This window comes from Acromyrmex echinatior, chromosome 3 (genome assembly GCF_024713525.1).
Source record: "Acromyrmex echinatior isolate Ae372 chromosome 3, ASM2471352v2, whole genome shotgun sequence".
Classification (NCBI taxonomy): domain Eukaryota; kingdom Metazoa; phylum Arthropoda; class Insecta; order Hymenoptera; family Formicidae; genus Acromyrmex; species Acromyrmex echinatior.
This window is the reverse complement of record NC_141854.1, coordinates 1,219,142-1,246,405: the sequence shown is the minus strand read 5'-3', so window position 1 is coordinate 1,246,405 and position 27,264 is coordinate 1,219,142. Positions and strand designations below refer to the sequence as shown.

General features: G+C 31.4%; 2 protein-coding genes and 1 pseudogene across 7 annotated transcripts in view; 1 reads left to right on the top strand and 2 right to left on the bottom strand.

The window, feature by feature from the left end:
* The window catches only part of shi (dynamin-1 shibire), a 159,459-nt gene extending 152,595 nt beyond the window's left edge, over nucleotides 1-6,864 (bottom strand). The window contains exon 1 of the mRNA XM_087403749.1: nucleotides 6,610-6,864. Within this exon, the coding sequence (XP_087259875.1) occupies nucleotides 6,610-6,701 (92 nt within the window). The 5' untranslated portion in view covers nucleotides 6,702-6,864. The remainder of the gene's footprint in view (nucleotides 1-6,609) is intronic.
* LOC105150520 (1-Acylglycerol-3-phosphate O-acyltransferase 2) overlaps nucleotides 1-27,264 on the top strand; it is a 144,343-nt gene that overhangs the window by 6,820 nt on the left and 110,259 nt on the right. For 2 of the 6 annotated variants that reach the window (XM_011063659.2, XM_087403756.1), the window contains exon 1: nucleotides 17,603-17,709. The exons of 1 other annotated variant lie outside the window; for it this stretch is intronic. In XM_011063659.2, the coding sequence (XP_011061961.1) occupies nucleotides 17,672-17,709 (38 nt within the window). In that variant the 5' untranslated portion in view covers nucleotides 17,603-17,671. Of the gene's footprint in view, nucleotides 1-17,595; nucleotides 17,710-27,264 lie in introns of those variants that run through there. 3 more of the 6 variants (XM_011063661.2, XM_087403754.1, XM_011063662.2) reach the window with 3 other exon arrangements.
* Nucleotides 732-2,392, bottom strand: LOC147910098 (uncharacterized; annotated as a pseudogene).

Below are 27,264 nucleotides of genomic sequence, written 5' to 3'. Positions count from 1 at the left end.
GCTTCTTCATTTAATGCTTTCTTCATTTCAGGCACTTTGAGTCATCAGATATATGATAAGTCGCTGGAAGGAAGTAAAAAAAGGTGTGATACCATCGTTTTTGTCATTATTCTTCTGAGAATTTTTGCAAGTCACAAACAAGAAAACGGAAGAAAGAGGAAATTTATGCTTTTCCTCATGAATTTTTTCAAAAAAGTATATGCATATATCTGTATGAAATGTTTTATGTTCGAAAGAATCTACTGTGACAAAGTTTTCATATTTTTTTATGTTAAAATATTATAATAATAAATAAATAAGTTATAGCTAGTGTCCGGAAAGCGTTTTCCAAAATGCGTCTTGCGGTGAACACTGCCATTCGAAACCAAGTTATTTGAAATGAAAAAATCCGAAAGATTTAGTTAATATATGAATTAATTTAATCTTTAATCGATTGATATCAGAAAAATTGAATTACAACAAAATGACGGCTATTTAAAGTTGACATTCGATTTTCATGAAAAAAAATCGGACATTTTTCGTCCATTAAAAAAAAAGTACGCATCGGAAAAAAAATCCTTCGATTAAAGACTAGATTTGTATGCCTAAAAAAGCATGTAAAAATTTCAGCTTGATCGGTGCAATGATTTTTGAGATATTCTCCTCACCGATTTTGGAAATATAGTTTTGAGAAAAATGCGTTTAAAGTTTCAAGTTCTGTTTACTACTAAATAAAAAATTTATTTTTCAACTTACACAGAGTCATCTATTTCAGGGCCATATACTACATCTTCTCTTGAAGTTGATGCTTCTAAAATAGTTACCGACGACGTATTCTTTCCTCCCGGGTGCTCTGTTGCGATAATTAGATATGTGTTCGGCGTCTTCTTTATCGATAAATTGAAGGGCATTAGGACCGCTACTTACTCCCATGGATTGTAACATTTGTAATAATGCTATAGATCCTTCATTAAATATGCAGGCAGCAATATATATCGCTAATTCGACAATAATGCCACTTAGAATAATTTTCGGACGGATGAATTAGTTGTAGCTTTCATTATTGTTTTGCGTAAATCCGTCAACACATCTGTGTAGTAAAGTTTTTTTTACTAAGATCCTCATAGATAGGCTTGATTGTCAAAACATCAGGAGGAAAAGGTTTACAATTGTGTTTGAAGGAAGCCAACTTTCTCGCCGAAACGCGCTACCAAGTACATCATGATTCAGCTCCAGTCGGACTGCTATGACACGATTTGTCATCTGAGCTATAATGATCATATGTTGCCCAAATCAATTATACATATCTTCACAGAGCCATTGTATCGCTAAATCATAATAAACAGATAATTTATCTATCATGTTTGCCGTTATCTTGCCTTTACCGAAGTCCTTTCGTTTTTTTTTTATATTCGCGCACCATTTGTTTTTGAATGTGCCCAATACATTCTTTTTTACTAATTGGAGTATCACCGTAAAGAGCAACATTTATGACACCTGTGTATGTTTGGAATCGCCATCACCAATTCGTGTATTTTACATTGTAAGTTTTCTGAGAACGCTTGAACATTTCTATGATTGCTTCCATTTCCATTTTACCCTTCATGGTTTGCGTGACATTCTTCTTTATGTGTATTTAATCATTTTTCATATTCTGCAGAACTTTCTTTTTTAATCCAAAATTCACATACTTTACAATATGAATTTTTTACAAAAATGTCAATAATTTTGCCAGTGTAATATTCGATAAGAGAAGAAACACCAAAGAAGTAAATCCACGCTTTTTCCATCACCAGACACAGTCAATTCAACAAGTTGTTTCATCCACATTTTTTTCTTTATAAGTCTCTGCTATTTCTGCTTTCACGGTTTTTTTAAAAAGTATTTCAGCAACAGATTTAATACATTGATTTATATGTTTTACAATCATATCATATGTGCTATGATGAAAGAAATTCGGCATGTCCATTAAGTCACAAAACTTTTGAGCACCTTTTAATCCTATTCCTAGAACCCTCATTGTAAATAAGAATCATCGATTTATTTCATATGAATGTGCAAAAGAACATAAAGGAATATACTGAGACTCGCAACTATTACACATTAAAACAATTTTAAATCCTAGGCCGTGCGCATTTGCCGTTTAAAATTTAATTTCTTCATTACACTGCTTGCACTTTACAAAATCCGATATAGCTGCAAAAACTGTAATAAAATTTAAAATTCTGTATTCAAATTATTGTCTTGCGGCACAATAATTTCCTTTTGTGTTTTAAGTTTTTTTTTGCAGACTAAAGCTTTCTTTATTGCATTCCACTGTTTTTGGATTAAATACAGCTTTTCTTTTATGTGGTCTTGATTTTTGAAAGTCTACAGATTTCCGTAATTCTCTTGAACTTTTTTTACGATTCATACTTTAGGAGAAAATAAAGCGGTAGCTCGACGGTAACCGCTATACTGCCAGCGTCTCCGGGTTTCGTGCTTGTGATCGTTGGTCAAAAAGTCCGTTGGATTTGCTTACAATATCTTAGAAGACTCTTACTCTTAGTATTTACTAACACAAATATATACTAGCAACACAATAGATGACTTGACAGGCAGGTAGAACGAGATGATATTCGTCCCTCATCTACTATAATAGAAGCGCTTCGACGGACGTATATTCAAGTTCGTATATCTCCGTAAAAATACAGCGAATCAACTTAAAATTTTTAAGGAATATTTCTAACATTATATACTTCAAGAAAATATGATTTTTGAAAAATCGATTTTTTTGAAATTTCTAACTAGACATAACCCCTTAAAACATCTGGATGCACAACAAATATGTGGCATCGCCAAATTATATAAAATCCAAATCTATAACTAAGAGAATTAAGTAGTTGATTCAGTAATCGTCACGTTAAACGCTTGACTTGGCAAATTTATATTTTTCATAAAAATTAACACAATGTTATGGCTTATTTCGAGCTATAATTAAATTAACTTAAAATTAATATAATTAACAAACGTTTCAGCTTACAAAACCTTCTTCAGTGCTACAACGCAGAGATACAATCTTAAATTAATGAATAAAGAATAACGGATACAATGAAAATTTAAAAACCATAAATGGTGAAGTGTTATAGTATAAAAAAATATATAAAAGTATATAAAAAAATATAAAAAAAATATAAAAAAAAATTCGAACGTCAATAAGTATCCCGCCAGATGAAAATAAGATAAGAACATTTAAATACTTCAGTCAACAGTAGATTAATTATGTTCATCGATAAAATATTATAGATTTGTCAAATTCCTTATATTTTTTTGATTGAAAAATGAGAGCCTGTTACTTTAGGTTATTTTAAATCAATTTTTTGTGACAAATAAAAACATCACTTTAAAATTCTTATACCTACTGCTGTTATTGAAAAAATCCTTCGTAAAAATTACAATAAAAAGTGCAAATGTACGAGTTATCACCATGCCACCACAACGATTTGCCCTATAATCGTCATGGGTATGTCCTGGGTACAAATCGTACGTATTTAACTATCGCATATACGAATGAATGATTCAGACACATAAATTTATATATACAGGGTGTCTCTTAAGATTGGTCGGGACACACATTGGGGGTAGAGAATGGATCAAAGGGAACAACAAATTCTTTTACCATTTTGAAATACTCGCTGTAGTTTTCGAATTAAAAAAGGAGATGTCTAAGCCAATATGCGGTTAAGTCGCACTGCGCGAATTCGTAGGACGGCCCACACTCGAGCGGCAGCGATGGCGGCGCGCAGAGAGGGGAAAAAGCGCTTCGTCGCCGCTCCGTCCTATGAATTCGCGCGGCGCGGCTTAACTGCATATTGGCTTAGACATTTTCTTTTCTAATTCAAAAACTACAGCGAGTATCTCAAAATGATATAAGAATTTTTGTTTCCTTTGATCCATTTTCCGCCCCTAATATGACCCCGACCCATCTTAAAAGACACCCTGTATATATATATATATATATATATATATATATATATATATATATATATATATATATATATATATATACAGGGTGTCCCACGTAACTGTGATCACGATTTTTCCGGTACTTCCGATGATCTAACAAAAATTAGTTTGGATAAAAGTTAATCAGTTTTCAATCGGCTACAAATTGCAATATTAAAAATTTGTAAAATATTCTTTTTTAGGAAAAAAGTCAAGGTTACTCTGATTTTTTTAAATGGCACTACATATTTTTTACTTCATAATATTGTACTGGTGTCAAGACGAGTTCAATGACCTGCTATACTATGACCGCAAATAGAATTTCATATTTCGGAATTTGTGATATTCCCGAATATAATTCACATGTGTATGTAGTATGTACGTAGAAAAAATATCAACATAAAACTTGTAGTATAGCGTAGCTCGAATGCTTCAACAGTTCTTGTGTTCAGTCTTAGTTTATTGTTAGAGTAAATCATAGTTCAGTCTCAGTTTGTCGAAAATGTATTTCTATAAGAGAAAGTTGATATGCTGTTAATATTCGGTGAATGTAAGAGGTATGCATGTGAAACTGCAATTCTGTATGCCACAAGGTACTCACAAAGACATCACCGTATGCAATAATGTTTTATGACAATGAAAAAAATTTAAAAAATTATGGAGAATTTGAAAAGAAGAAAAGGAACAAACCGCATTTAAGTACAACTGCAGACAATACTTTTGGTCTTAGCACATTTAGAAGAAAATCCGCACACTTCCATTCGTGCAGTTGCTACTGAAACTTGTTTACCTAAAAGTTCTGTTCATAAGATGGTCAAAACAGAATCATTATCATCCTTACCAAATGACCAAAATACAACATTTACATATAACTGACTCACAATGTCGTCTAAATTTTATAGCATAGTTAGTTGTCACATACGAATCCTAAAATATTACAAAATATCCTATGGACAGATAAATGTAAGTTCTCAAATAATGGTGTAATTAACCGTCATAATTATCACTTTTAGTTGAAGGATAATCCCCATTGGTTCCGAGAACATAATTTTCAACAGAAAGTTACAATGAATGTTTAGTGTGGTCTAGTACGGTCATCTAATTGGACTTTACTTTTATGAACAGAATTTGACAGTCCAAGCTTACTTAAATTTTCTTCGTTCTCAACTTCCATTGTTGCAAGTGCTTCCAAATGATGTTACGAGTATGTATTTATTTCCAACGTATTTATTTCCAACAAGATGGTTGTCTCATAACAAGATTGTTGTTCAATATCTAAATTCAAAATATGGAGAACGTTGGTTGGGCATTTACGGATTTCTTGGCTACCTCAGTCTCCCGATTTGTCACCACTAGATTTTTTTCTATGGGGTCATTTGCAATCAATAGTCTACGCGATACTAAAATATAGAACATTTAAAGCAGCGAATCCGTACAGCATGCGAAGAAATTCGCTGCATGACAACCTTATACGAGCAACTAATAGAAATTTATTACATAGAGCAGAATTGTGCCTACAAGAAAATGGACTACAATTCGAACACTTATTGTAATTACATAATTTCTTTCATTAAATTTGTTATAATTTTTTGTTTTATTTTTTTGTTATGCTACTATTTTTGTTTATAATTTGTTGTTTTGTATGTAGTTTCATTTAAAAAACAAGAATCCATATCTGTGAAAAAATAGCAGATACAAAAATCTTTTTCTAGTAGAATAGTTCTATTGTAGTACTATTATAGTCTGATAGTAGTTAAATATAAAAAATTTAATACAAATAAAATAATTTTTCACGAAAACGTTTCCGTTTATTAATCCCACTGTAAGTTCATCTCAAGGTCATAGTATAGCAGGTCATTGAACTCATCTTGACTAGTTATAATATTGAAGTAAAAAATAAGTAGTGCTATTTAAAAAAATTAGGATGACCTTGACTTTTTTCCTAACAAAGAGTATTTTTAATATTGCAATTTGTAGCCGATTGAAAACTGATTAACTTTTATCCAAACTAATTTTTGTCAGATCATCGGAAATGCCAGAAAAATCGTGATCACGGTTACGTGGGACACCCTGTATATATATATATATATATATATATATATATATAATAATTATATATTTTGTACTTTTTTATAAAATATATAATATATATATTTTTATAATTTTTTATATTTTATTTTTTTCAGAATTATCATTTTATTACAAATTTTCAATAAATATTATAAGCTTGTAATATTAATAGCTGTTTCAATAGAAAAGAATTGTAAAATTAGTTTTTATTCGAGTAATGCCGATCTCTGTTCTAGATACTAGTGATCAACATCCTTTATTTGCTTGCGTATCTATTTATTAACTCGATTATGCCTATGACGATTACTGGTCCGTAGAATGTTTAGATAATAACAATTACGGATCTAATTTTTTTATTTAGATTTTGAATACATTATTATTTACAAGAATTTTTTTCGGCCCACTTAGTCCCAGTAATCGACAGATATGGCTATTACTCAACGACTATGTGCTTTGGTGAATCAGTGCTTGTCTGAATTACGTAAAAAAAAAAACTATGAAATTTGTATAGAAGAATAATTTGTGATGGTGTACGTAAAACTGCGATTTCGATTTATAACTTGAAGCTTAATTTACCTCATGCAAGTTGCCAATACTTCAAAAGTCACTTGAAATGTCAAACAGTGTCTCTTAACCTCACAATGAAGCATTTGATCGAAATCACACATAGGCTCGATTGCTGCACATATTCGATTTAATCAATAGTGAATTCATATATTTACGAGTTTTATAATGTAACACAACGTTGTAAATATTTCCTTGGAACCAATAAAAATATTAGCAAGCCTCACGATCGACAGAAAGCACTAAAATACTTAATACGTGAATACTAAATACTTAAAACTTGATGATTACTGGTAGCCTGATTTCTGGGCCAACTACCTTACATTATTAATGAAGTATCTCTCCAACTTCCGTATTTATTTTTAACAATGAAACATTTATTAATTCAAAGCTTATTCGTGGCAATATATACATTGCTTTTTCTACATATCAATACAATTTTATAACACGTGATAAATTAACTTATCAAAAATAGTTAACAAAACAATAGGCAATAAAAGCTGCTCCAATATGTAACATGCGCACACGTATTCTATCGGAATAGGTTGAATTATAGTACATTTTCATGAAGCATAAATGTGCGATCCATATCCCAGCCAATCAGAATCATAGTCACGTAATGAGTTGGCGAGCCTTTTTTTAAGATCTCTGATCCTAAGCCTTTAGACTACCAAGGCCTTAGTAATATTCTTTGCAATACTCGGTAATATATAAGGAAACAACGTCTTTCTTTCAAGCGACGTAATATTAATAATATTAAGAATCTTTATTTTTACATATGTATTATTTTTACATGGTAAAAATTATATTATATTATATTATATATAACAATTCAAGATTGATTTATTTAAGCAATAAAGATTCAGCTTCGATCGTTATAGATATTTTAATTTTTAAAATTACTATATTTCACAATATTATTCCAATATTTTCAATATAATATTTAAATTTTAATATTGTAGCAATATAACTGCAATTTTTGTATTACGCACTATTAAAATATTGTTGCAATTTTTGTACTGTAGAGGATCATAGTGGAAGAAATAAAAGTGTGCTCTTACGCATTTTGAATATAAGAGCGATATCCAAAAACCGCAATGTTGCCGCGATTGTTTGAAGTTAACATTATGTCATTACGAAGTGTGTATAAAAAATTTGTACACTCTGTTCACCAAAAATTCAAATTAAATTATTCTGTAACGGGGATGTGGTCACCCTCGAACTACTGTTCCTTTGATAAAATATACTTGGTCCAACGCTTTCTCCCATTCCTAAAAGCAGTGCTGCATGGCTTCCTTTGTCAGTTCCTTTACGAGTTTCGTCATTTCTCGTTTTATGGTATCAACAACCACAAAATATTCATCCCGCATGATATTTTTTTTTTTAGGGAACAGGTAGAAGTCACAGGGTGCTAGATCAGATGAATAGGGAGGGTGGTCTATGGTAGTGATATTGTTTTGAAAACTCGCGCGTAACGAATGCAGTGTGCGAAGGTGTCTTGTCCTGATACAGAATCCATGCGTTCTCCGCCCACAATTCGGGTTGTATACGCACACATTCACGCAGACGCTTTAAGACTTCAACATAGAATTTTGCAGATTCACCTTCTGGAACATATTCATAGTGAACAATTCCACGAATATCGAAAAAAACTATGAGCATGGTCTTGATTTTTGAACGACTCTTGCCACCCATTTATACACAGTTCTACACTTCATGGCAGACTCATCATACACTATTTCCAATATTAGAAGGATTTCCTGACTGTTTTTACCAAGTTTTATGACAAATTTGATGTTGGTTCTTTGCTTGATTAAAATGTCTCGCTCCATTCCGCCAAAAGTACGTTAATAAAAACAGACACGAAAAGCAGAAATCTCACTCGACCGTGACCTAACTTTGACTAAGGACACATGACGCTTCCCCCGAGACGTTGTACCACTGTACAAGCTTACAGCATCATCATATCGGCAGAATAAAATTCAGTGCACGAATTTTTTGTACACATCTTGTATTATTTTACACACTTATAATATAATGAATATGATTTTATCTTGTGCAATAATAAAAATTAAATATTAAACATATGTATGGATATAATGCGTATTCATTTTTTAATATTATTAAAGAATAAATAATTATCATTAATAAAAAATATTAATAGAAGATATTAATATAGAGGATAATGTATACTTATATTTATACGTTTTTATATTAACACATTTTTTATTTTTTATTTTTTTACATTAATATATTTTTTAACACATTTTCTTTTATTTTTTAGATTATTTCCTTTTTAAATAATTCATTTTTAATATCATTTATTATACTTAAAGAAAACAATAATTTTAATTAATTTTTCGCGATATGTCACTTTTCGCGATGCAAATGTTTAAAATGGCCATATCTGATTGTACGCAGAACAATATGAAATTTATCTAAAAAAACGAACACCTTTAACTCTTTCACCATGTAGGAGATGGTCTTAAAATAAGAACGGAATACACTGAGGAAATATTTTAATATACATAAAGTAAATATACTCGTACCAATTAGTGAACATGTTAGTGAACCAATTGTTGAATAAAGTGATAAAACATTTCAAATATTTTAAGCCTTTAATGATATGTACGATTCTAAATAAATTTTTTATTAAATTTTTTAATCAACAAATTTATTTGGAGTCGTATATACATATAATTAAAAACTTAATATTTAAAATTTATACTACTTTATCCAACGAATCATGTTCACTAACTGTCCACTAGTACACTTACCTTATTTTGTTAATATGTAATTAACAAAATCTTTCGTACTTTTTCATTTAAAAATTGTGTTGTTTTGATCAAAATTTGATTATTCTAACCATAATGCAAATAGACAAAATGTGTTCTTTTACGTTTAATTATAAGAGCCAATCAGAATTTGGCCTTTTATTCTGCTATTTTTCAATGAATTTTTCAATTAATATGCCTGTTATAACAGTAAAAATCAGTTTCATGTATAATAAATAATCAACACTATTTGTAATATGACAATCTTTGACAACCTTTATAGTATAACATTCTTTCTGTAATATAATCCTAACCAAATTTTGCTTAGAACAACAAATGCTTGCAACAAATTTTTTGATACAATAATAAAAATTGTGTTCTAATCAAATTATTCTAACCAAATTTTGATAAATTTTATTATCAAATTTTAAATACAATTTAAAAAGTAAGAAAATTTTTGTTAGTCACATACTAACAAAATAATAATTGAACTAAAACATTTCTTTCAGCCTAATAAAAAATTGTTCATGCGTACATATGAATATACAGGGTGTTTCAGAATTCTCGGACACGTATTGCACAGCGTGATTATATATGCATTGAAAAAAAAGATTGGTTGCTGTAACAATTTAGATAGTAAAATATGGCATAGCATTTTTATATAAGTAACTAGTTTTTAGTTTTACTGCAGTAACTAGTTTTTGGTTGTAACAGCAAATTTTTAGTTGCGTTAGTCTATCGAAATCATATATTGCGGATAAACTAACACAACTAAAAATTTGCTGTTACAACTAAAAATTGGTTGCTGCACCCATATAAAAATATTATACCATATTTTACTATCTAAATTGTTGCAGCAATCAATCTTTTCTTTCAGTGCCAAAAGAAGCAATTTTTTCCTAGCAAAATTGCGTTCAAACAATACTTTTTAAATGAGAGCAGTTTTAACTTAACGAATGAGCGCTCCACATTACGAATAGATCAGGGCTCACACACGTCACAGCTTGGTGTATGAGCATTTACATTATCATTTTATTATTTTGCTAAAGATTTTATAAAAACTATGCATAATATCTAAATATCATACAATAATTATTCGCAAGTTGTCTAATCTACTTATTTTACTTTCAGTCATTTCTTCAGCGATATCAATTAAAAAACATTCTCTTCTTAAGTAAGTTGTATTCAAAATAGTGATATTTAGATATCATGCATAGTTTTTATAAAATCTCTAGCAAAATAGTAAAATAATAATGTACATGCTCATACGTCGGGCCGCGCCGTGTGAATACGCCGCTCCTGATCCATGCGTAACGTGGAGCACTCATTCGTTAACTTAAAATTGCTTTCATTTAAAAAGTACGGTTTAAACACAATTTTGTCAAAGGAAAAAGTTGTTTCTCCTAGCGCATATAATCACGCTGTGTGTATAATCCGCAAATTCTGAAACATCCTCTGTATATAAATATGTATAAACATACATAAACATATATAAATATTCATAAATATATATAATTATTAGGTGTTGGAATTAATTCGTAGCGTTTTTTTAATGAAAGAATGTTATTTATTTCACATGAGCATTAAAAAATACATTAATGAAAGTACTTCCCATCACTTTCTACTACTTTTGACCATCTTTCGGGCAGTGAATGAATACCGCGTCGGAAGAACTGTTCATCTTTAGATGAAATCCAGGAATCGAACCATTTTGTACAATCTTCGTAAGATGTGAACTTCTGCTCGCACAAGCTATGAGCTAATGATCGAAACAAGTAGTAGTCGCTAGGTGCAATATCAGGAGAATACGGCGGGTGCGGTAGCACTTCCCATTTAAGTGTTTCCAGGTATGTTTTTACCGGTTTTGCAACGTGTGGGCGAGCATTGTCGTGCAGCAAGATGACTTTATCGTGTCTTTCGAAGTATTCCGACCGTTTTTGCTTCAATGCACGGCTCAAGCGCATCAGTTGCCGTCGGTAGAGATCTCCAGTAACGGTTTCATGCGGTTTTAGCAGTTCGTAGTATATGACACCCTTCTGATCCCACCAAATACAGAGCAGGAGCCATTGAGCCATGGATATTGGGCTTTGCCACTGATGTTGATGGTTCGCCGGGCTTAACCCATGACTTTCTGCGCATTGTCATAATGGATCCACTTTTCGTCACCGGTAACAATCCGATGCAAAAAACCTTTTCTTTTCTGCCGTTGAAGCAGCAGTTCGCACGTGAGAAAACGTCTCTCAATATCCCTTGGTTTCAATTCATATGGGACCCAATGTCCTTCCTTCTGGATCATGCCCAAACTTTTAAGACGTTTTCCTATTGTTGAGAAGTCAACTTCCAATGACGTAGATAATTCTTTAAGTGTTTGACATGAGTTTTCATTGAGCAGTGCCTGCAAATCGTTATCTTCAAATTTTTTCGGCTGACCAGGTCGCTCCTTGTCATCCAAGTCGAAATCACCAACTTTAAAACGTGCAAACCACTTCCTACACGTTTGCTCAGCCAGAGCATGTTCACTATACACATCCACTAAAATACGATGAGCTTCAGCTGCACTTTTGTTCATATTAAAGTAATGAAGCAAAACTCCCCGCAAAAACACTTTATCTGGCACAAATTTTGACATATTCAATGAATTATACAGTATTGTTATTTATGATTTCAAGAAAGGTTATGTACGGCAAATGACGTCCTATGATAGATGTTTACAATGTATACAGAACTATAGGTAACAACGAAATAGTGTACTGCTTGTGCCATCTCTTGTAAAACGCTACGAATTAATTCCAACACCTAATGTTTATACATCCTTTTTTCTTTTGTAAAATTACTTTTTAGTGCAATAAAAATAATAATAATGATGGGAAAACATTAAAAGTAATTAAAGGAATAATTTTTGCATTGTTCGTTTTTAATTTTTTTTGTTCGACAAAATTAAGTTTGGAAGAATGTAAAAAAAATTGTTCATATACAGTTATGTATAATCTTATATGAGCAATTTTACATTTCTCCAAACTTGCCTTTTTTAAAAACAAGTAGTACGAAAATTATCCTTTTAATTATTTTTAATATTATTATTTCTGTTACACTAAAAAATATTTTACAAAAAAAAGAAAGATGAACATGTATGAATATATTTCATATATAATTATACATATTTATGCATGAAAAATTTTACCGAGAGTGTACCGATTTCTATTTTTGCTATAAATTTATTTAAATAAGAACACTACACTAAAATGAAAAATAAAATTATATGTTACAAAACTAATTTAGCTTTTTCACGTGTCATTTTATTATTAAATACTCATATAGCATAGAAAGATTGCAGCAATGTTGCAGCAATATTTCTTTGCAAGGTTACAACATTGCAGCAACATTGCAATGATAAAATCTGCTTTTAGAAATATTGCGGTGCAATATTGCAGCAATATTACAATATAATATATTTAATGATATTTTGTAATGGTGTAATAATTGATATTTTTTATTTATACAAACAATTTGTGGGACATATATACAAATACTAAACATTGCAAAAATAATTACATAAATAAATTTGCAATGCGTCATTATAATAATGAATATTATATTCTAATATGTGGAGTAAGTTTAACAATGAACCATAAATGTAAATTCCAGAGGCTCATATTTCTCTCAATTTTTTAATTGAAGGTCTGAATTTTTGCATACAGTTTATGAATTTAATTGATTACATACTGTAAATAATAATTTTCAAGTTATTCCTGAAGTTTAGTTACAATTTCGATTATTTCAAAAAACGAGAAATGGTTCTTTGTGTTCGAGGGGGGGGGGGGATTACAATGAATCATGCTATTTTTAACAATGAACTACATGTTTTATACTGTGAATTGTTGGGATTATTTTAATTCTGCTATATTTTAAAATATTTATTTATAAAATAGGTAATTATAAAGTAGTGAAGATTTACAAGGCCGACCATCGCGTTTTTCTTTCGTTTTGAGTGAAAACGCGTCAAATGAATATATTTTTATTGAGATTTTAAGTGAGGGAAGTATTCTAAATAATTATTACAATGAATTATTATTTTGAAGGTTATCGTAAAAAAGATTGTGGTCTATAATATACCACGGTTCATTGTTCGTCAAAATGATTGTAGATCACCTAATCTTTTCCACGATAATCTCCTAAATAATGTGATAAAATAATGTAATAGAAAAAGTTACTTACAGAATAATGAAGCCAAATATACACACAAAACTATTGCATAATGAAAAAAATGATATAACAACAAAAACATAAAAAATGCGTAAAACTTACGAAAAAAACTTACTTTGCAACTCAAAATTCTTAAAATGTGGTCATGTGTACATGACCGTCTTTGACTGCCAGTCGACGGGGAAGCCGAGGAAAGGTTTAAATGTGAATCGCTGCATGATAGCAGCACAATTTGATAATTCGCATTTACGAAATATCGCAATGGTTCATAGTATACTATTGGTTCATTGTTGGACTACCTATCCTGCTATATAGAATATATATACTATATTATATAAAATACGTTCTATATGTACTGTATTATTAATAACGCAATTGAGAATTTATATTATTTCTTTATTTTTAGATATTTGTCTACAATTTCTCATGATATAAATAACGTTTTAATTTTTAAAGTGTCTTAATTATAATCAATTAAAAATTTTAATATTAAGATTTACAGTTAATGAATATATCAATATCATAAGTTAAACTTGATAACTTGATTTTATATTTTAGTTTAAAAAGTTTTTTTAATTTTATTGAAATACTTATGACGTATTTTTTAGAATAAATAAATTTTATTTTTAAATTAATTTTGCACACAATCTAAAAGGAAATATTTTAGAACGAGTAACATATATACGTAGTAATTATAAACATATATTTCTAAATTTTATAAAGTACTATTATATACATAAGGTACATAAATTCCAAAAATTACATTAAAAAAAAATATATAAAGAAAACTTAATAAACCCTATCAAATCCTATCAAACCCTTTCAAACATAAAATTATATATGTTAATGCTACAAGGATTCAGCTTCTCCATGATAAAAAGGAAACCAACGAAATAGTGAGAGATGCAAAACATTGGCAGATCTTTTTGTCCTTCTCTTACGCACGCATATTATAAGTAATGGAGAAGAATAGAGATTCTTCGTTGTTTTTGTTCTTATTTCATTTCTATACTATGAGGACATGCTGAGTCTATCTAAGTTAGGAGAGGTTAGACCGCTAATTGATAAAAGTATTGAGTAGATTTTCGACGAAGCCCAAAGTCAAAAGTCTATCACTGCTCGCCAATCGTTCGGCGAGCAGGCTAGCTACTTTGCCTCTCAAATACGATCAATTGTAGCATATTCGACAATTATAATATGTATATATATACGTACAATATCTATACGCACAATTATTTTCAAGTATAAAATCAATAGTTTATTTGCAGAATTTTTTTAAAAATATTGTTGCAACATTATTAAAATTATGTTGCATATCTACACTTTAACAATGTTTCTGAAACATTACATTACAATATGCAATGTTGCAATGTTATAGCAATATTGCTGCAAACATCGGTGCTGTATGAATATATGCATAATGTATGCACATATGCAAGTATACTTTTTGTCGATATATTGAATTCTTTTTTTCATTATTTTATATAAAGTGCTTACAAGATCGATTGATAATCGATGGTCAGTTGACAAAAGAAGTTTAAAGTCAGACTGAATATCGACTTTTAGTTGATTAAAAATTGGCAAATATTTTGACTATAGTCAGCTATTAGTCAGCTAAGAGTTAATACAAAATCGACTTTATGGCGATTATAAGTATGTTCCGACAATTGTGAAGTATGTTCTGGTAAAAAAAATTTTTGTATATAATTATATGCTAAAATCTGAAATAAGTATTTATTAATATCATATTTCCAAAATATGTATGCAAAATTATAATAAAAAAACATTCCTCTTTAAATTCGAGAATTAATTTCATAGTGCTTCGAAACGAATATCTATCCTAAAGCAACACATTCAACGGTCTGATCTGTAACCGTATGGGAATTGCTTTTCCGATGATCCATACTGAATGTTAATGCATATAGACATATGCATATAACATAGCTGCGACATATTTGCTCAATAGATGTTGTCAAAAAGGTATACAGTAAAATATATATTTCTCTTTCTCTCTTTTTCTCTCTTTCATAAATAAATCTAAATATTTACAATTTTTATTGGCTGAATATTGCAACTATTTTTTATTAGCCGATAAGATATCTTTAATACTGTAATATTTTTCGTATTCACATAATTACAATTAATAGAATAACGAAAAGATATTTCTTACAGATTATCTTTTTAACAAAAACATCTTATAGATATCTTTTTTGTTTGCCAAAAAAATGACTGAAAAAAAATATCTTTTAGTCATTTTTTTGGTATTTTATACTGTTTGGAATACTTATATATAGCATTTGTGTATATTACTATTAATAATAATAACCATCAATCGATGTATAGTCATTAGTTAAAGTCGATAAAAGTCCTAGAAATAATTAACTAAACATCGAACATTAAAAGTCCACTTTTAGTTGATTAAAAAAATCAACTATTAGTTCGCAAATAGTCACGCATGTTGTATGATTGTGACCATTATTAATGCAACTTGACAATGGAACCAGCAGGACCTTAGCCTTTTTTAAAACATTTACATTTAAACGATTTCTATGTTGATTGTATATTTATGTAAAATAATATTTTGCTCGTTTATAAGTGTCAATACTAAATTAATTAATATTACTTTAATTTATTTGAATTGCAAGTTAAGATACACATTAGAATTTTAAATAGGATTATAAAATTGCTGGCGAATACCAGATATCGCATATTTTCCGGATATCCGGTAAAATTTCTCTATTCTATAATATTTAAAAAAAAGTAAAAAAGGAAAGTGAGGGAAAAATATAGCGATAATGATTTTCTTTATCTTCCTAACATGAATAAAAAAGAGGAAAATTATACAAGAAGTTGAACTGAAAAGAATAGAATTCTATATCAATGATGTGAATTAATATAAAATTTTATTTAATTTTATTGTCAAATATTAATAATATCCGGCTATTTGGTGGATACTTTGGGAAGGGGGGGGATATCCAATACATCTTTAGTTTTAAAATGACCATTTGTTTTGCACTTTAAAATGCTATGTGCTATACAATTATATACAGAGTGAATCTTAATGGCTACACCAATGTTTTACTATGAATATTTCACTTTCTCTTATGCTCTTTCCATTTAGTAATTCTTCCAGTCGGTAATTCATTTTTCATGATAAAATGTTGGTATGGTTATTATTCATTCATTTTATATATTTTTTAAATTAGATAGATTATAGATATTGTGACATGACGTTTTCCGTCCGTCACAAGAGTCGTGAGACCCGATCGAACAGCGCAACTCTAGATCCTGGATCCTTTCACTTTTAGAAGGCGGACGTATCTGCGCACTCTTGCGGCATTATTTTGTCTTGTTTTCATGTTTGTTTCGTTTTATTTGCGCGTAGATTTTCTGCCTCGGTTTATTGTTCTTTCGTACACTACCGTACCGCGAGTTTTGCAGGATAATTGGCGATCCTCTTGCGACCTTGTGAATTTCGCGTCGTCTCGCCGAACCATAGATGAAGAGAGAAGATGACCGGGACCGAGATTCGGAAGAGGAGTAATTGAGGATGGACTGGCCGGGACGCCCAGCATTCTACAAGACGGGTAGCATGCAGGTAATACCGCTCCACATTTCGATATTTTTGCTTTGGTCCAACATATTCTATCATACCATATTGCAGATGCATGGCGGAGGGAACGCGAGGACAGCAGTAGGGGATCGCCACTCGTACAAGTGTCGGCGAGAGACCTCATGATGGAGCTTGCGGAGATCTCCCCTGAGAAGTCGGAACCAAAGTCGAAAACGAAGGCATCGACTACGGGGGCGCCGAGAGCGAGTTCCCCGCAAACGAAGATTCGGGAGAGTCTCCTAAGCAGCCGAAGGAAATTCTACGATCCAGTCGAATTTCTCGCGCCAAGACACAGGATACGTGGATGACACGGCTCACGCGATTCGCATAGCTGTAGGGCCACGCGCCAATTAGATGCGATAAGGCTCCCTTGTGGAAGTAGCGATCACTGCGTGCCCTCGGGAGGATCAGCGTCCAACACTTGTACTGTGGCAAGCGAGCGAGTAGCACTGAAGGACGAAAAGATCCAGGAGCTTAAAGCCTGATGGAGGACTACTGGGGTGTAACGAATGTCACACAATTGTAAGATCGCCAATTTCCATGTCCGGGAGGCACGCGTAGTTATCGTTGTCGGACTTTGTATGTGAGAGGCACGCGGAATTGTCGTGCGTCAGGTTTTTCGCGGTAGTGTCTAAACGTGCCGCCTCCCGCGACGACTCATTATAAGATTTTCGGGAAAGTCATTTGCCGCGTCTGCCTAAGCCACAACCTGATCATTTCCGTTAAATCTTGTCGCGTACCGATTTGTCTTGTTTGTTATTTTTCATTTATCGGAAACTCTGTATCGTGGTGTTTGCGTTCCTGACGAAAATGAGAAGTTTCATAAACGTTTACATGAGCATTTACAGAAGTTCGTTGAGAATTTAAAAAGTCACTAAAGTGTTCATAAAGCGGAAATTATAACATTGCAATGTTTGGAAGGTATTCTCTAAGGAAAATAAGAAGTTTCAAAAACATTTGTTTAACGTTTACATGAATGTTTGCAGAAGTTCGTTGAGAATTTAGAAATGGTCAGAGTAGAGTGTTCATAAAGCGGAAATTGCAACGCTACAATGTGTGGAAGGCATTTTCTGACGAAAATAAAAAATTTCATAAATGTTTGTTTAACGTTTACATGAGCGTTTGCAGGAATTTGTTAAGAATTTAGAAACGGCTAGTAGGGTGTTTGTAAAACGGAAATTGCAATGCTGCAGCATTTGGAAGGCATTCTCTGAAAATAAGAAGTTTCATGAATATTTGTTTATGTGAATGTTTAGTTCAAGTGTTGAGCCTGCTGAATATTTTATTAAAAAAAAAGGTATAAAATTTTTTATTGAAAAGTCTTACCGTTTTTTATCCTATTTGATGTAGTTTTTTGCGAGAAATTGAATTTCATTGTGTCCCTGTAGTGGTCATGTCATGCACTTGAAAATTGAATTTGTAAAAAAATGTTTGCTAAACGGAAGAAAACGCTTGTGTTATGGAGTTGAGAAAAACGTTTTTTGGGCGTCTTTAAGCTGTTTGCGTAAAAGCCTTACAAAACGTTTACTAAGATTCAATAATTCGTTATATTGGAACAGCGTTTGTTGAATAGAAGAAAAATATTTGTCTCATGGTATTGAGAAAAGCATTTGCTAAATGTTTGAAAAATCTGACAGTGAACTCTCTGCACGAAGGCGCATCCGCGTTTACTGAGCATCCTTTGGAAAGCGTTATTTAGCATTACAGAACTTTCATGAAACGATATATATTGTATTTTATAAGTGTTCTGAAAGTGTTTAAAACCCAATGGTGTTCTGTAAGCGTTCTTATAAACGTTTGAAAATGTATAAACTCTTAAAAAATCGTCATCGAATGGTTGTCAACGTTTTATAAAGTTTTGTATTTTCGCCAGGGATGTCCTTATCTCTTTCCAATATTCTATAAAACGTTCGAAACCTCGCGGACGAGCGAAAGTCGTGCCGTGTTGGTGGTAATGCCGTAATCATTTCCTATCTCGCCTATCAAGAGCATGAAGCATAGAGCTATTGTTCGTGCGATTTGCGAGAAATATTTTGGCACGGCGTGAGCTCGTGCCGTCGAGAGTAGTGTAATTAATACGCACCGCGTAGAGCATTTCGCGTGCGAGGCTAACATAACGCATTTCGATCACATGCTGTCGCCGTGACATTGTCGACGAGTACGAACGAGAGTCGGGAATTCATCAAATATACTTGTTACTTCTTATTATTGCTAATTATAGTGTGTTTCATTGCCGTCACCCCACTCACCTCTCCAAACGATCCTCTATACTCGATCGCCAACCGCTTCCTCTGCCATTTCCGAGGCTGAGCTGCCGGTTACAAGGCCCGTCGACGTTCGCAGTTCTGTAGAATATCACGTAGAGAATCTCCTGATTAATTTCGATAAAGAGTGCACGCTCACTCGTGCCTGATGCCCAACTATCGGTTTCGAGATCTTGCGTGACCCTCAGGAGTGGCCGCGTAAGAACACGTTTTCTGTCGCGTTTCCTTTAAGATCAGATGAATATTCGTTATAAAGAAAAGAATTCTACCGAGTCGAGAGAGAATTAGCTGCGAACGCGCGACGAAGTTGCTCGTGAGTGCGGTTGCAGTATTATAGAATATTCCGAATAGCACAATTCATTAAGGAGACAATGGCTAAACATCAGCATGCATACAAATGTATATCCCTAACTCCTAAACATGCATTACAAATAGTAAAGTAATAGTAAAGTAATATTAGATAGGTAAATTTGTTAGGCCAATATTGCGCCAATAAATTGTGCTACTAATAGAGATGATTGGAACGGTTAATTATTTATTTATTTAACAATTATTAATAGATATAAATATTTATAATTAAATTTAAATAATGCGCGGATAATTCACAGAATGTTATAATATTTTATAAATTTATTTCTTTCATTGATATTACATATCCTTCTTTTGAATTAAGACAGTTTTTCTGACTATTAATATGTATCATCTCAGAAAAACTCTAAACGTTTATAGTAATAACTCTTGGCATCCAGAATCTCTACATCATTCCAATCAAGGTCATAATTGCGGTACATCCTATGCTCATAAATAATGGAATGAGAAAAAGGATCTCTACGAATATTATTCAGATATTCAGCTACTCTCGATTTTCCTTCCAGTCTGACCTACATATGCATCACAATCTCTGTAGTTGATCTTATAAACTACATCTTATAAACATTCTTCTTTTCTTCATTGGGTGACAGATCTTTATGTACTTTGATGAACTTGTAATGAATTTGTTCAAACTAAAGATGGATATACTCACTATATTCCCATTAACGAAGTACTACCATAGGAGGAAAATATATACTTATTAGGGTAGAATTTAATATTGTTCTGAGGACAGTTAAAATCAAGTCAAATCGTATATTATTTGTATATCACCTATTAATTAATTTAGAAAGAATTTGTGCACTACTTACAGTTGACTTCATATTAGCCTCTTTATAATTAATTTTTTATTTGTAACTATAAGGAGTCCAATTACTTAATTAATCTTAGTATATTGTATTATTTTTTTGATAAATCTTTCGCAGAGACAGAATGGACTAAAAAGAAAAGTCCTCTACCTGTTGAGTAGTACGAGATTATTGTCGTGCACAACCATGTGATTCTTCCCGCCAAAGGGGTCGGACACTCTAAAGATTATTTAAAGTCTTAAATAATATATCAATAATATATCATATATCATTGGATTTTCGATGGCAAACAATTCATATGCTTCGAGGACATGAGATCGGACTTTGACGCTGTGGTCTAACGATAATTATCTCAGCGGCTAGCGCAGTGGACAAACATGACATGGTGAAGATCAAGTGGATTGCGGCGTCTATGATTCTTTTATCGCATTTGTCGCGAGTTGCCGATCTGCCGTCGCTTCTGATTGGTCGAAATCCATCAATCGTAGATGAATATAAGGAGGATCGGATTACACGAAATTTGGAGAAGTCAGTCTTTCGAGAGAACGCGAAGAGGTAGTAATTCTGTCGATCGAACGCGAGTCTGTACGTGCTGTCCGTACGTGAAGTCATTTTCAGTCAGTCCGATCTTAGTGTCCGCAAGTATTATCCTCGCGACTCAGGGTTTTCCCCTAGACGTTGTCGTGAGGTTATCGTGAACCAGGGCTTTACGCCCCAAGCGTATGCGCGAAAGTGTCCGATTAGGCGACTCAGGATGACAGCCTCTAGGCGCATTCGAAATAATATTAACAATAACTAAGTGATAAGTAACTGAGAAACTGTAAAATAAACAGAACAGTGTACATTGACAATAAACAGTTCTTTTTCAAATCGAAATTACAGAGTGATATTAAGGTTATTGCATTGACGTGAATACTATCATTTTGCAATTTTCGCAATAGTTAACAAGACATTAATTTCTAAAAATTGCCGAAAATTGGTCTTCAATAATTTTTTATTGATAATATTCAATAATTTTTTATTTTACTCAAATACTATCAACTTTATAGAAAAACTGCAAGACACACAAATTGTTTATTTTCTTCTCATAGAGCTCGAAAGATTTTTTTAGAATTTTTTCAGAATTTGTTAATACCGTATTTTCTCATATTGATAAAAATGAGAAAATGCAGTATTAAAAAGTGATTAAAAAATTCTGAAAAAATTCGTAGAGTTCTATAAGAAAAAATAAACAATTTTCGTCTTTTGCAGTTTTTCTCTGTAAAGTTGATAGTATTATATTTGAGTAAAAAATGATTGAAGATTAATTTTCGACAATTTTTAGCAATGTAAATTGAGACTCGAAAATGAGACATGAGTTGAGGGTTAAAATAATTTTAAACTATTTCTGAGTGAACGCAATTTTACTTCACTAAATTCGATCAATTAAAAAAAAATTACAATAACTTTCTCGGATATTATATAATAAAAAGACTGATAGGATTTCCCTATGTAATAATTACATATAAGAAAAATAAGTCTATACTAGGTAGTTTAAGTAACCCGTGCAAATAATGCACCTGCATTATAAACACAGTGTTTTTAACTGGCTCTATAATTATCGCATATCTCAATGGAAAATATTTTTTGTTAATGATATGCCAGAATATATAGACAATATAAATAATAGATTAAGTATTAGAGCTCGGTAGAGATAAATCCATACAAACAATTAATACCTATTCGAGCAAACACTGGGTGACTGAATGTGAAAATAATGTATTCAAATAAACATGTCAAATACGCAAACATTTCAATCCTGATTTGGATCCTTATCAATGCTCCAGAATTATTGACAATATACAGTCATCCAAAGATAGTAATGTAACAAGATGTCATCATACTTCCTGGTATACTATAGAATAAATTTATCGAGTTGTTACAAAATAGAATATAAGAGTAATAAATTATTTCAAACTTACATGATTATCGCAACATTATAAAGCTGTTTATACATCGAATGTCAAATCTCGTCTGACAAGTCAACAATACAATACATACAAAGCAACCATATAAAATATAGAATATATAGAGCATGTCGTTAAAATATAAAATATGTAAAGCATTGAGCGCGTCATTTAAACATAATTATATTAGGTGTACAAATAAGTTTCCGCCGTTAATCAAAAATTAAGCATTTGTTGTGAAAGAACGATACATAATGTTTTATTGATGTAAGTCAAAATGTAAGTGCAAGTTCTTTTTGCGTTCTTTTGTCACGAATCTTCATTCAATAATGCTTCCAATTCCGCGTCTTCGTACACTTTCAGCCTTCCGCTACGTTCTTTGTCTTCGACGTCAAATTCACCGTTCTTAAATTTTTGAAACCATTCACGACCATTTCTCTCACTTAAGGCAGCCTCACCATATGCTTCTACAAGCAATCGATGAGCTGCAGATTTCTTCAAATTAAAGAAGTAAATCAAAAGTTCCCGCAAATGACGCTTATTCGGCTCAAAACTCGACATTTTCGCACAAAAAAAATATATGATGCTGATACAAAATCGCTAGTATTTCAAGGTTATGTTGTTGACAGATGTCCAACCTTACGATATAATGTTTTACATCAGACAATTTTAACCATAGCTTGCTAGTGGCATCGTCTTTTGTAAAACGGCGGAAACTTATTTGTACACCTAATATTATCATAAGCTTTGTCCAACAAATTCGTATCATTCTGTAAATTTAAAGCATTAATTTGTTGTTTGATAAAAATAGTTTCTGAGATAAGTCTTTTATTCAATATTTTTTCTTAATCTAAGATGAGTATGTTGTCCCAGTCAAATTCATGAGAGTATTCTAATTGATATTCCGTAATGATGGATCACTGTGTATTCTAATTAATTATATTTCTGTGTTCACTAATGCGAGATTTTAAAATCCTGTCTGACTTACATACGTGGCATTGCAATCTTTGCAATTAATTCTGTACACAACGTTCGAGTGTGACATCAAGGGAAGTTTGTTCTTGTTTGGACCTTTATGAATCTATTCAAATTATTGATTCCCTTGTAAGGTTTGTCCATGCGGACCACCTTATTTCTCGCAAAGAAGTTCTTCATTTTTTCCGAGATATCTGCCACATATGGAACCGTGAAATAAATTATTTTACTATTTTCTTTACAACTAGTACTCTATCTCTTCCATATATCAAATTTTTTATGTAAACGTTTATTGATAACGGAAAATATTAATTTTAATGGATAACCATTATGCAATAAAATTTTTATGTTATCAAAATTCTTGGAATGAGGGGTGCGACATAGAATCTCAATAATGTATAATATTAGGTCATTTAAAAAATATCCGCGGTTTTTTGTTCAATTTTTGAATGAAAAAACCGTGGATACTTTTTAAATGACCCAATATAATCAAGTAATAGTTTATTGAATAAATCAATCAATTATAGCAAAAAGCATTAAAGCCAACGCTAGTTCTTATTACAAATATCTTAAAGTTGTTTATTTACAATAAACTATAATAGACGTTTCGACCATTATTAAGTCAGCTTTAATATTGTTTAAATATAAAATGTTTATATAATTCGTCATTACATTTCCTTGTCAATCTCATATCATTCTAATTAATTGTTTTCAAACTTTCACTCGCATATAAACAAACCTTACAAAGTCTTCTTCAGTGCTACAACGCAGAGATACAATCTTAAATTAACGAATAAAGAGTAACGGATACAATGAAAATTTAAAAACCATAAGTGGTGAAGTGTCATAATATAAAAAAATATATAAAAGAATATAAAAACATATAAAGAAATATAAAAAATAAAAAATTCGAACGTCAATAAGTATCCCGCCAGATGAAAATAAGATAGGATACATTTGGATACTTCAGTCAACAGATTAATTATGTTCATCGAATAATAGATTTGCCAAAGTCCTTGGTTGAGATCAAGAATCCAGTTTGTCACAGATTTGTATTAAACTATTCGAGAATTCTTTAATTAGTATTTTATGATATTCTGTAGAACAAAAAGATTTATTAAGATAATATATTATTAGTGTGAAAAAAGAAGTACAGAATCAAATAATAACGGTAATTTATATAAAATACTGTAATCTAAACTCTCAATCAAAGATCCAATTAAGTATAATACAATAAAGATAATGACTGTTGCTTGTTTGAAAATTAACTAATGTGAAATGTAGGTCAAATAAAAGTAAGTCAATAAAATCGAATGTAAAAACAAGTCTGCTCAAAACTGTGACCATTTATGTTTTCTTTCTTATATCGTTAAGTATGTTAAAATAAGAGTTATCCAATAACTTAATATTATTAAATTTAAATCGTTTTTTTGTTCTTTAATATGTGTCATTTCAGAAATATTTCTTTTATGATAATTCTTTTCAAAATCAAGAATACTAACTTTTTCCCAATCAAAGTCATAATTAGTTTCTGTGATATGTTTTGAGATTACTGAGTACTTGGACTGATCTAATTTTATATTATTGCGATGTTCTTTAATTCTTGTCTGCAATTGTCTCTTCGTTTGATCAACATACGATGCATCGCAGTTATTACAATTTACTTTATATATGACATTATTATTTTTATCATGTTGATTTTTGTCTTTATGAACTTTAATAAATTTATTAAGCTTGTTTAAATACCTATCATGTTTTTGGATTTATTAATAGTCTTAGTAATTTTATTAGAAATAAATCTTATATATATGAGAAAATCATTATCTCTTTCAAAACTCCATTAATATCAACGTTATCTGATCTGGTGTTATTAACCATCGTCCCTTTTTTACAAGCCAAACTTTTGATCCTTTTGTTAATAAACTATCTTACTTTACTAAGAACGCAATAATATAAAATTAGACCAGTCCAAATAATCTCGAAACATATCACAGAAACTCATGACTTTGATTGGAAAAAAGTTAGTATTCTTGATTTTGAAAAGAATTACCATAAAAGAAATATTTCTGAAACGATGTATATTAAAGAACAAAAAAAAATTTAATGAAAGATGGTTTAAATTTAATGAAAGCTACTGAATTATTGGATAACTCTTATTTTAACATACTTGACGATATACGAGAACATAAATGGTCACAGTTTTGAACAGACTTGTTTTTACATTCGATTTTATTGACTTACTTTTGTTTGACCTACACTTCACATTAGTTAATTTTCAAACGAGCAAAGTCATTATCTTTATTATACTTAATTGGATATTTGATTGAGAGTTTGGATTACAGTATTTTATATAAATTACCGTAAGTTATTTGATTCTGTATCTCTTTTTTCACACTAATAATATATTATCTTAATAAATCTTTTTGTTCTACAGAATATCATAAAATGCTTATAATTAAAGAATTCTCGAATCGTTTGATACAAGTCTATGACAAACTGGATTCTCGATCTCAACCGAGGAATTTGGCAAATCTATTTTAACGATGAACATAATTAATTTACTGTTGACTGAAGTATTCAAATGTTCCTATCTTATTTTCATCTGGCGGGATACTTATTGACGTTCGAATTTTTATATTATTTATATTTTTTAATACTTTTTTATATTCTTTTATATATTTTTTATATTAGGTGTACAACTTTACTTCCGCCGTTTTATTTCCGAAATTCGAAGCTTTATTGTAAAAAACTGGTTATATTAGGTGTAAAAAGAAATCCATTATTTTTCCAATAGATGGTTTTAGTAATCTCTATCACGCGTAGACGAGATACAGATTACTAAAGCCATCTATTGGAAAATAATGGATTTCTTTTTACTACACCAAATATATTTATGATTCAAAGTATTGTCCATCGCTGGCCACTATTTTCTCCCATCTTTCGGGCAGCGTACGAATCCCGCGTCGAAAAAACTGGTCATCTTTTGAGGCGATCCATGAATCGATCCAATTTTTTACTTCTTATAAGATCGGAAGTGCAGGTCGTGTGCCATTGATCGAAACAAGTAATAGTCAGGGGGAACAACGTCTGGAGAATACGGCGGGTGGGGTAGGATTTCCCATTTCAATGTTTCCAAGTATGTCTTGATCACTTTCGCAACATGGGGTCGAGCATTGTCATGCTGCAAAATCACTTTATCGTGTCTTTCGTTGTATTGCGCCATTTTTCTTTCAATGCTCGGCTCAAACGCAACAATTGCGTTCGATATTGATCGCCTGTGATTGTTTCAGATTTTGGTTTTAACAGCTCATAATATACTACGCCGAGCTAGTCCCACCAAATACAGACCTTGGAGCCGTGAATATTCGGTTTGGCCGTCGACGTGGAAGCATAGCCGGGAACTCCCCATGATGATTTTCTGCGCTTGGGGTTATCGTAATGAATCCATTTTTCGTCCCCAGTCACAATGCGATGCAGAAATCCCTTCCGTCTTTGCCTTTCAAGCAGCTGTTCACAAGCAAACAAACGCCGTTCAATATCTCTCTTCAACTCGTACAGCACCCAATTTCCTTGCTTCTGAATCATTCCCATGACTTTGAAATGGCGTTTTGAAATGGCTTGTTGAGTCACTCCCAATGATCGTGCCAATTCTTCTTGATTTTGACACGAGTCTTGATCAAGTGATGCCTCCAATTCTGCATCTTCGAAAACCTT